General features: G+C 32.9%; 2 protein-coding genes and 2 long non-coding RNA genes across 7 annotated transcripts; 1 reads left to right on the top strand and 3 right to left on the bottom strand.

The window, feature by feature from the left end:
* Positions 1-4: 4 nt before the first annotated feature.
* Positions 5-576, top strand: LOC130510513 (uncharacterized). Its single transcript, XR_008944187.1, has 3 exons — positions 5-72; positions 146-232; positions 326-576. It is a non-coding gene; the product is annotated as an uncharacterized LOC130510513 (long non-coding RNA).
* Positions 469-3,344, bottom strand: LOC108829783 (ataxin-3 homolog). Of its 4 annotated transcripts, XR_008944186.1 has the most exons (7): positions 3,000-3,344; positions 1,533-2,161; positions 1,226-1,364; positions 1,061-1,102; positions 937-985; positions 679-870; positions 469-604 (listed from the first exon to the last, which is right to left on the bottom strand). XR_008944186.1 is itself a non-coding variant. In XM_018603380.2 (2 exons), exons 1-2 carry the CDS (start codon positions 3,252-3,254, stop codon positions 1,568-1,570), a joined length of 849 nt encoding a protein of 282 aa, XP_018458882.1. In that variant the 5' UTR covers positions 3,255-3,344; the 3' UTR covers positions 1,373-1,567. The 4 variants fall into 4 exon arrangements, 1 of the variants encoding a protein (XP_018458882.1); XR_001946068.2 differs by having other exon boundaries at positions 937-1,102; XR_001946070.2 differs by having other exon boundaries at positions 937-1,102; positions 1,539-2,161.
* A 3,714-nt stretch (positions 3,345-7,058) lies between these two features.
* On the bottom strand, positions 7,059-8,156 carry LOC130511406 (uncharacterized). Its single transcript, XM_057008374.1, has 4 exons — positions 8,148-8,156; positions 8,044-8,100; positions 7,728-7,772; positions 7,059-7,553 (listed from the first exon to the last, which is right to left on the bottom strand). Exons 1-4 carry the CDS (start codon positions 8,154-8,156, stop codon positions 7,215-7,217), a joined length of 450 nt encoding a protein of 149 aa, XP_056864354.1. The 3' UTR covers positions 7,059-7,214.
* Positions 8,157-8,403: 247 nt separating this feature from the next.
* Positions 8,404-9,748, bottom strand: LOC130510514 (uncharacterized). Its single transcript, XR_008944188.1, has 5 exons — positions 9,535-9,748; positions 8,954-9,012; positions 8,776-8,835; positions 8,594-8,650; positions 8,404-8,479 (listed from the first exon to the last, which is right to left on the bottom strand). It is a non-coding gene; the product is annotated as an uncharacterized LOC130510514 (long non-coding RNA).
* Between the last annotated feature and the right edge of the window lie 2,118 nt (positions 9,749-11,866).

Here is an 11,866-nt window from a genome sequence, read left to right as displayed (position 1 = left end):
AAGTCAAGAATGATGGGCGATTCTGCATACAAGAACACTATAGACTGCTTCGTCAAAACACTGAAGAGCGACGTAACTCTGTGTCCGCTCTAGAAGTCTTGCTCTTAGAAACCGTTTGCTTAGCTCTTGTTTTTTTCCTCTACAGGGTCCTATGGCATTTTACAAAGGTTTCCTCCCTAACTTTGGACGCCTTGGCTCATGGAATGTCATCATGTTTTTGACCCTCGAACAGGTAAATAAATGATTCAACCTTTACTGTATCGAATCAATCACGCAAGACCTTCTTTCTCTTCATACAATCTCAGTTCTTAATACTTTGATCCAGGCAAAGAAGTATGTCCGAGAACTAGGTTCATCTAAATAATACGGAGACACACAAAGTTTCAGGCAGAGATAATAAGAGCACCACTGTTTTCTAGTTAATTTCGGTGGTCGAGAGAGAGGACTAGAATCTTCCAGAATAGCGAGTTGTTTTCAATCAAAACTGTGAAATAAATTTCCTGTTGGTAGTAGCTCATATTTGGGCTTGTACCATTCAAACATTTATATGAACACCAGAGATCCATCTAAATAATCCTCATATCTCTCATAACCACTAAAACCCCTGCCAACGAACAACCACAGTCGAGTAAGTCTCCAGCTTAAACCAGTCCATGTCTATGTGAGATATTTACTTACCGGTGTGGCAAAGTGTTTGAAATCCATGAGGATTCCAATGAATGAGATGAGAAACTACAGCTACTTTGACAAATAACTCTCCAGTCTCACCATTGCAGTGTCATGCGAGACTTTAAACAGTTTGTTTTCAAATGGATAACGTAAAAACTTGTAGGCTTCTTCAGCCATAGCTTCAGCAATGGCGGTGATGGCCTGGAACAAGGAATACTGAATCAGAAATGAATTAATGATCTCTTGACGGAGACTAGTGGGTTTGACCTGTTGAGGATGAATGCAGATTTGGACCAGAGGAAGAGGAGAAGAACAACTGAAAGAAGAGTGAGAATGGTATAAGCAAATGTCTCAAACACCAACCATGATCCTATTGTTACTGTGACCATACCAACACTCCCATTCTTCTTTTTCCACAGCATCACATCTGCAACTGCAGATTCATTTCATACGAGAAAGAAGAACAAAAAGTTATACAAGCACGAGGTCACTTAGCTGAAGAACACAAAGTTACACAAGCAAGAGATCACTTAGATTCTATAATGGATTCACTTACCACTGCCACGTCCCAGAATCTCATGTACAGTCTTCTCTCAGATTTTCTCAGATCCCAAATGTCACCAAGATTTGGATTTCACTCCGAATGTAGAAACAGATTATCATGTGCTGATGAAACCACAAAGCTATGCTATGCTCTGTTAAGGAAAAGGAACGTGTTTATAGTGAATGGAATTAAAAACTCAAACAGAACACCATTTCACAAACCGTTTATTGTTTATATCCATGTAAACTTGTATGTTCTGTATGTAAAACTTGTTGATAACAAAACAAACAAACAAACAAGTGAATGTTCCTTCACCCACCCTCACCAATAAAGCATTGTTCTCTATCTCCTCTGCTACTTTTGTTTCTCAGTTTCCTCCCTTTGAGAAGTAGTCCCAACAGCTCCAAGACTGGCACCAGCCGCAGAAGCATCTAACAAACTCGCTGCAATCGCTGCCTTCAAGTCATCATCTTCCATCTCTGAAAACGTCTGTACTTCCTCACTCGACAACGCCTGATACGGTATTTGTTGATCAACATTATCACTACTGTTGTTTACGGAAGAACTCTGTGTCGAGCTCGTCTCCTTTAGTATTCTCTCTGCGTCTTCAGGAGAAAGCCACTGTCCGAAAGCGTTGGAAGCTTCAGAAGAAGACGACATGGGACACTCCTGCGGGAAGTTTCCTTTCACTATGAAGATGCTCCATCCCGAGCCTTTCAGGGAGTCGAGAAACGCAGAGAGGTAGAATTTGGATAGGTGTTGGGGTGCAGCGAGGAGGCTGTCAAAGTTATACCATTCGCCGCTCACTTTCCTTATGCAAAACCAATGGTCATGCAAGTGGCAGATGAAGGCGTTCTCAAGCTCGGGGTCTATCTGCGCAGGCTCTGCATCGGGACAGTTGAGTGGGATCACTTGTAAATCCCACACTTCCAAAGCTTTTTGCAAGACCTGTCAATCAAAAAAAAATACAAGCTTCCTCAATATCACTCAAGACTTAGATATACTTTCGGAAGCAATGTCTTAGGGTTTATGTTATCTGTGTAGCATCTATCGTCATCTCACCGCAGACTCCTTTATCAAGCCACTAGTTTTCAAGGTATCCAGGAAGCATAGATGATAAGATACTTCCTAACAGATACAAACTCCACAAACAACTAAAATCTCCAAAACCATGAGCCCCTAGATGAAGTGATAAAGTTCCTTCATGTCTCTGTGCAAAGAAGCTATAGACTTGTACTCACCTTTAATAATCTCAATTCATTGTTTCTTGTAATCGTATTCGATCCGCTATAAAAGGTTAAAATCCTTAACTGGTGCATTGATATTCAAGATGGTCGATACGCATTCAAAAGGTATCCATCCACTTCAGATTACTAAACCAACAACAATTCACCACGAAATCTAAGCCCTAATCCGGTCTAATCTTCCATACGCAATCTAAACCCTAACCTATACATTTTGAATATAAAGATACAAACAGACTCGTCATCTTGCAGCAGATTTATCAAGCCACTGGTTTTCAAGCTATCTAGGAACAATAGATGAGTCCCAAGAGTAAGAGAATATTCTACAAAGTTCCTTCATGCCTCAGTGCAAATACAAATCTCAATTCACTGTTTCATGTAATCGTATTCGATCTTTACAACTACTTAGCTATAGAATCTTTAATTGGAGCAGTGATACGAATTGACCGCCAAATAGAAAACCCTAATTTCTTCTATTCTTAAACAAGAAATGGGAATCACCATAAATCACTAAATCTTGAGGCAAGAACTCGCAATTGTACCTGGATACTGAAATCGCCACGGAGGGAAACATTGTGAGACTCCTCGGAGAAGAAATCGCCGGCGGAAAAGTTTCCGGTGGCGGCGCCTTCGAGCATGACCTGACGCTCCTTTCCATCGAGATCGGCAGCGACGGCGGCCAAATCAAACTCGGAGAAGAAAGGACCCTGAAGGGCCGTGTTGACGCAGTGTACGGCGCATAGATTAGCTTCTTGCACCTCGTGGTACAACATTCCTCCATTGCTCGTTCGCTCCATCGCCCGATTCAAAGATTTTCAGTCAAAACCTTAGATTCCGTGTGACGATGAGGAAGCGACGTGAAAGTCTTTTGCCTTGAAGCAATTAGTAGAAACAGAATATTTATTTTCTACACGTGTCATTAGTTTTCATTTTGCTTTTACGGTTTTTCAATATTTGCAAATAGTTTGCCTTCGTTAATTATTATTCCAATAACTACTAATTCAATTTATCTAGGAAACAATTCCGCGCATAGAGTGGCTTTATTATTGGTTACAAAAAAAAGAGTGGCTTTATTATTTATTTTTGTTACTTTTAATGTTATTTTTATGTAAATCATCACATGTACAAATTTTTTTTAAATATATTATAAATAAATAATTCCTTTTGAGAAAATAATTTGTTGTTATATGTATAACAAATGTGTGTAAAGATATAACGTATAAGTAATCAAGCAAATATCATATAATGAATTTTAAAAATAAACAGTTCTTCAACAGCATAGCAATATTAAATAACATAATCGTCTTATATTATTTTTTCCCTTTTTGTGGCCGTTTTACTTTTTCTCCTCTCAATGAATTTGTAATGTATTATTTGTCCGGTTGTGAATCTTTCATTGTCTTAACCATTCTTTTTTTTCTTATTTTATTTTTTTAACCATCATTGACTTGTTATATCCCTAGAGCATCATCATCAATATTATTTATAATTGTAGACTGGAAAATTAAGTTTTAATTTTTTAGTCCTCCGGTATATAAAAATTGATTTGTTATTAAGTAAAATAAGCTATTTCAAATCACTGTACCTCTTCTTTATTAATTGGACTGCCTGTGATTTCTGTAAATGTTAAACCTGCTGAACTTGAATTATATTTAAATGATGTAATTTTCACACTGAATTAAAAGAGTTTCCCTAAAAGTTTGTTTGATAAGTATGAAATAATTGCATTATCACTTGAAACATTGTATGATTTTTCCTGCATATAGCAATTCTATATATTAGTTTTTTTTATACATTTAATTTTAATAATTATTATATAATTAAACTTACGTGAAATTTAATCAAGTCGGTTGACGACATATCCATTATTCTGGTCATGTCTTTATTGAATGTGGTTAATAATGCCGAATCTGAATCATCTTCGACAATCATTTCAAGCTTATATATATTTTAAAGTGATTGATATTAACTTTTAACTTAATAACCTTAAATTATAGTTACCAATGCCAACAATATCTTGTTTTTTGCATTTTTTGAAAATAAGTTTTCCATCCTTTTTGTAGTATTTTAGCACAATGATTACAAGATATGTAATTTCATCCATTTCTTGAACTAATTTCAATAATTTTTCCCTAAATGGTGAATTTTTTTTCATGCCACAAAAATGTATTAAGAATTTTGAAAATTGGTATATATTTATTACATTATGAATGTAAATGTAATTTTATTATGTAATACAGTTAATAATTTTGTTACCTCAGACAAATCTTCGGCAATGAAATTTATTATTTCTGATATTTTGACAATCTTATCATTTTTATTACTCAAACTGCTTTCTCCCTTTTCTTGTACTAGAGGAGTTCTGTATAATATTTGAATTAATTTTATTGTTTACTATGTATTCTATATTCACGTAAATTTTATAGTTATGTTATAATTACCTTTTTTTAAAGACTGAATAGTGTTTAGAGGATCATGTGATATATTTTGGTAGCTGATGTTGTATTTAAATAAAGATATCCTATAAGACATGTTTTTAGTAATTTTTAAAAAATTATTAACCTGAATATGTTTTGGGATTGACACTTGTTATTGTCATAGTTTGACCATATGCTTCCTTTTTTCATTTTTTCTGGTATTTATCTACCATGTTTCGTAGTTTGACCATGTTTTTTTCATTTGTTTCTGGTATTTATCTACCATGTTGTCCCATATAGTAATTCGCACTTTGCTCCCCTTGTTACATAGTTATTTAAAATTTTATTTACTGTTTGAACATTGTGTTTAGAATTAATATAATTTTTTTAGAGAAGAAATAATATAACTTAAAACATATGTGATAGCTTTCAACAAAGGCAATCCATAATTTATTAAAAACATGTTTAGTCAGAGATAATTTTAGGATTTTTAAATAGGAAAACTATTTTTTCAGAGGATATAAATCTTTCAGAATAAAATAATTAAGAGAATGGTAATGTATTTTATATTGGGAAATTGCCACTAATACCATTTTTAAGGTACCACTTTTTATCTTTATACTAGCCAACTTTACCCTTAAAATTTTAATAGGTAAAATACTATTATACCCCTAGCTAATTAAACCTAAAACTAATATCTTCTTCTCCTACATCTCACGATTAATTCAAAAACATCATCTCATATTTAAATCGTCACCGACAAATTCCGGCGGTGACAAGTTCTCCGGCGATGAGCGATGCTGAAGAGTTGTCCAGCGAGATCCGTCGAAGCTATGACGAGATCCGACGAAGCTATTGCGAGATCCGACGAAGCTACGGTGAGATCTGACGAAACTACGACGAGATCCAATGAAGCAACAGCGAGATCCGACGAAGCTACGACAAGATCCGACAAAGCTACATCGAGATCTGACGAAGCTACGGTGAGATCCGATGACGACGAAAAGTTAAAACGTACAAGTCGACGAAAGCTTAAAAGGTATGGGATAATCAATGACGATTGTCGTCTTTTTGTTTAGTTTTAGTGTGATTTCTCAATAAATCAGTTTCTACGAAGGAATATAATTTTTTCATGACTTTTTTTTTAAATCTCAAATTTATAAAACCTTATAAATATTTCTCAATGATCCAGCAGCCTCATGTGCCTTTTTCTGTTTTGATGCCTGCCAATGATGTCCTGATTCATGCCAAAGAAGTTTGTTACTTCTTTTGTACACATTGTATTCTGGAAATCTAATTTCAACTGAGATATGTTCATGTTGTTTTGCTTATACGTTCATCCTTATGCTTCTCACTTGAGCATTTGGCTCTGAATATTAACCTTGAGGTGAAGAAAAATTTAGTTTCAGTACATCTTTCATGTTCCTGGTTGCAATTGCAAGTTCTAACAAACATAAAAGATTGTCAGTGTAAAGAGACTTCACAATGTTGATTTATCATGCTCTGTTTTAATGTTTATGGCAGAGGAAGGTGCTTTGATGGAGCTTTTGAACTTTGTGTACAGAAATTCTCTAACTGTCACAACAGCACCTGCTTTGTTAGATGTGTTTATGGCTGCTGACAAGTTTGAGGTTGTTTCCTGCATAAGGTATTGCAGTAGACTTCTCCGCAATATGCCTATGACTCCCGATTCCGCTTTGCTCTATCTCGAGCTCTCCTCCAGTGTCTTAAGGGCCGAAGCTGTTGAGCCTCTAACTGATGCAGCAAAACAGTTCCTTGCCTCCAGCTTTGTAAAGGTTTATAACTTATTTTATAAAAATTTATAAATTAGTTATAAAAATTTATAAATGTCTATACATCATTTTGTAAGGATTTATAAATCAATTATAAAGATTTAAAATGAGTCTTATAAATAATTTATAAGCCTTTAAAAAAATCATAATGATCTAGTAAGTCTTATAAATCATTTACAAGGGCTCATTGATAATTTTATAAGCGTTTACAAATACTATTATAAGAGTTTGAAAAATGTTTATAATTAATTTATAAGAGTTTATAAATTAATTATGAGAGTTTAGAATCAATGAGGAGAATCATATTAAGATGATCTTGAAAAGAAAATATACCCATGCATAGGAATAATATGTGACTGGCTTGTGTCAAGATTTTGAAGATTGACGAGATTGGTGAGCTGTTTGAAGAAGCAAGAGAGACTCTGAACAAGAACGTGGTTTGTGAGATCCAAGAAATACCGATTTATAAAGCTTTATAAAATTTGCAGAGTTAACTTCTTGACACCATCTTTTCTCTCATCTTCTTCATACATCTCTTAACACAACATCAAAATTTTGATCCATTTAACAGAAAGACCCAAGCATAGTTATTCACCTTTGAAGAAAAAGGTAATATGACCAAATTATCAAGTGGCCATGCAATTGATGAACCACGTGCATCTTTCAATGTCTCGATTTCTTCAGACTTCCTCCAAAAGATGGCATCATCTACCATCACTGCATCAACCCACACTCTAGCTGCATTCGGACTCAATCGTACAAAATGGACATTTTGATTTGGGTCTGTTGAATGCACCCGTCCTTCGGCAACTACATGTTTCTTTCCACCAATGTCCAGCAGTTTGCATTTCTGATCCACTTGTATAGTTTCAGATCCATGTTTTGGCTGTCATGTTTAAGATACACATATTCATTTCAATGTCAAACTGTGACAAGAACAATATTACTACATTTTATAAGGCATTATAAATAGTTAATTTTCCTTAGAATCATTGTTATTCACGTTAGAAAACGAAGAAGAATCTATATTTTATAAGCAGTTATAAATTGGGATAATTACCTTTTGCACAGGCTTCTCGACTTCAACATCAGCTTCTTCTTGTTCCTATTTAATCATCATATCAAAAATTGGATCAATTAAACAAAAAAATACCCAATGCATTGCTGTAACAAGAACAATATTACTACATTTTATAAGACATTATAAATAGTTATTTTTCCTTAGAAGCATAAGTTATTCACGTTAGAAAACGAAGAAAAATCTATATTTCATAAGAAGTTATAACTTCTTATAACTTCTTATTTATAGGAAGACTTATAAAGTTAAAAGAATAAAAATCAATATTTTATAAGTCTTTATAAATTGAGCTAACTACCTTTTGAACAGGCTTCTGGACCTCAACTTCCTTCTGCACTTCATCTTCTTCTTGTTCCTATTTTATCATCATATAAAAAATTGGATCAATTAAACAAAACATACCCAAACCATTCTTTAAAAATATTTATAAAGACTTATAAATTTATAGAGACTTATAAAGTTAGAAGAATAAGAATCAATATTTTATAATTATTTATAAATTGAGCTTCATACCTTTTGAACACGCTCTCGACCTCAGCATCAACTTCCTTCTTCCCTTCATCTTCTTCTTGTTCCTATTTTATCATCATATAGAAAATTTGATCCATGGAGAATCTACATTTTATAAGTCGTTATAAATAGAGTTATTTACATTTTTCCCTCTTCCTCGTTTTTCCTTTAACTTGCTCGTGCTTCTTGACTTCAGCATCAACTTCAACATTGTTAGAATTAGTCTGTGAAATTTATAAATAACATTTCACAAATTTTTGGAATTAGTTTGTGAAATTCCAAAGACAATTTTATAAGACGTTATAAATCAGTTTATAAAGGCTTGTAAATTATCTTACCTCATTGACTTCGCCATCAGCTTCCACATGCTCGTTTTCTTCATGTTGCGGCTGCTCCTGTGTTCCAAAAAAATCAGTAACAGAAATGATGATGCTAAGTATACATCTTTACCTTTTTCAATTTTATAAACCACTATAAAAAACTACAGGTGAAGCTTATAAAGGCTTATAAATTATTTTACCTCATTGACTTCACCACCAGCTTTCACATGCTCGTCTTCTTCTTCATGTTGCAGCTGCTCCTAAAAAAATCAGTAACAAAAATGCTGATGCTAAGTATACATCTTTACCTTTTTCAATTTTATAAACCACTATAAAGAACTACAGGGGAAGCTTATAAAGGGTTATAAATTATCTTACCTCATTGACTTTGCCACAACTTTCACATGCTCGTCTTCTTCTTCATGTTGCAGCTGCTCCTGGAAAAATCAGTAACATAAATGCTGATGCTAAGTAACAATCTGATGAAGAACTCTTGTATAACAAGCTTCTTTTATAAAGCCTTGTAAATCCTTGACCAGTTGTATTACAAACAAATCATGAAACTCGGATTTATAAGGTATTATAATTACTCAATATGCAGTGTTAACCATCGGAACATCTCTTTCCCTTAGCTGGAATGATTAAAATGACAAGTAGAAATCAACCTATTCTATAATCTCATTCTATTGAGTAGTAGAAAGATTAACAAAATGGACATGCTCATGACAATAAATCACTCTTTGAATACATTCAGTGAAGAAGAAGCTATCACATTTGGATTTTTCTTGTACTCCAAATGCAATACCAATTCAAATAGAGATACCAATACCAATTGTAACTATCTTCATCACAAACAACAACGAACTACTTCCAATAAAAATTAAAGACTACCAAGTACGAATAGGCAATTGAAAGGAGATAGAGAAAATTGACAAAATTAAAAGGAGATATACGCATACCATCTGAGAAAATTGAACCGGAGAAGGATTCGACATCGTCAGCGTGCGAGAGAGACGACGTGTGAGAGAGAGAGGAAGTGTGAAAGAGAGACGGCGGCGGATCTTTGGCGTGTGAGAAAGAGACGAGGTGTGAGAGAGAGATGACAGCTGATCTTCGGCGTGTGAGAGAGAGACGACGTGTGAGATAGAGACGACGGCGGATCTTCGGCGTGTGAGAGAGAGACGGCGGATCTCAGCTGATCTCCGACGAACGATGAGTTGAAGGAGATTAGAGAATGATATTAATGTTTGAGGAGATAAGGAAAGGTTAATTTGGTCATTTGACTATTAATGAAAAAGGTATTTATAAAAATGTCTCCCTACTAAGTGCATATTTGCAAAGTGATATTACCAAAGTGGTAGTTTTAAAATTCTCCCTTTTATATTTGCCTAAATACTTAACAAATCATATCAGTAAAATATATATATTTCCAAAACTACATAATCATTCCAATAAAGTATTATTTATATATAATTTGTATACTGCATATTTTTAGTACTTATGATTTAATTATTGACTTACCCTTCTAATTGCAGGTCTAAGTTTATTTTTCTTTGTCCAGTAATAATAGCTTCTGTATTTAATTTTATTTTACAATGACACCAATAATATCTGTGTGTTGACATTAATTCTATAAGTTTACATTGGAAATGTTTAAATTTTTTGATAGTGGATTTACTGATTACCATCATATGATAAATTCTTGTCTGTTATTTCCATAAATTGATCATAGTCACGGAATCTAAAATTTTCGCAATTTATTATTACACTCTCCTCTAATACTGGAGTTATTGTTGAATTTGCATTCAACCGTACAAGGAAAGAATGATATGAAATTTTATAAAGTTCACTAGCCCTCCATACTTCAAAATTGTTGAAAATATATATTTTGCCCTCCAATAATTCCAGAGACATTTGATGAACGTGACGTGGATAGATTGATCCCATAATGGTTGATTCCTATATAATAAATTTATTTTTGATTATAATATATTAGATTTCCAATTTTATATATTTGAAGACATTAGCTTTTCATCCAATAATAAGAAATTAATACTTGTAATTTCATTGCCATTTTTAGGATTCCTTACCTCCCATAGTCTAATTATTCTTCCTATAATGTTTGTTCTCGACGTTTAATTTTGATGTATTCAATAAACTTGTATACAGTGCCGGTCCAAACTAATATGGCGCTTAAAGCGTACTAAAAAATATTTCCCCTGATTATACTAAATTTTTTATATTTTTAAAATATTAAAATAATACTAGTAAAAGTTTGTTGAAATGTATATTAAATATTTGGTGCGATGAATAGTGTTACACAAAATTTAGTATAACACTATTCACTTTATACCAAATTTGGTAAGATTATATCATTTTTGGAATTTTATTAAAGCTGAAATTATACCAAATTTAGTGTTTAGTGTTCCGTTCGAGTTGGTCTTAGTAAACCGGACACTACAGGTTACTCTTTACGAGGAATATCCAAAACAATATCCAAAATAGTGGAGTTGCCGGTTAAATAATGAGAATTCTTGGGTTCACCCTTATGGTGTTCACCAACCAATAAGAATTCTTTTTTTATATTAAGTATCTTTTAAAACAGAAAAAAAAATTATCAAGTTATATTACACTTTTTAAAATAAAATAATAAATAAAAATAATAGTAGTTGCAAAAAATAAGAGATTTTTAAATACCATCAGGAAAAACATAAATCATAAACTCTAAACCGTTGTAAACCCTAAACTCTTGGTAAACCCTTAATCCTTGGATAAATACTAAATCCTTGAAAACTTTTAAAATATACTTTAAACTCTGTTAGCAAAATACTAAACCTTAAACCATAAATATTAAATCCTAAACCCTTAGGTAAACCCTAAACTCTTGGATAAATCATAAATCTTAGAGTTTACCCAAGGATTTAAGGTTTAATATTTTGATTACGGTACTAAAAAATACTATTGTAATAAAAAAAATTGTGTGAAAGTACTATTTTTTTTAATTTTTAAAATATAATATTATATTACAATATTTAGTTTTTTTAAAGACTATGATCGACCCGCCCTACGGGCCGGAAGTTAAAATAAAAACTTTTTAATATTAACTTATGAAGCATTTAAAATCATTATAAAAGACGATAACATAGACAAACAAATAATAAAAATAATTCTGAGATCATATTGTTATTTTTAATAAATATTTTTGATTTGAATTAAAATGACAGTAATCTGCGTTATTCTCTATTTTTAGAGAATGCAAAATTAGCAAAACATAATTCAGAAAATGTAATA

This window comes from Raphanus sativus, chromosome 4 (genome assembly GCF_000801105.2).
Source record: "Raphanus sativus cultivar WK10039 chromosome 4, ASM80110v3, whole genome shotgun sequence".
In the NCBI taxonomy this organism is placed as follows: Eukaryota; Viridiplantae; Streptophyta; class Magnoliopsida; order Brassicales; family Brassicaceae; genus Raphanus; species Raphanus sativus.
The sequence above is the reverse complement of the archived record's forward strand: the minus strand, read 5'-3'. Positions and strand labels throughout refer to the sequence as shown.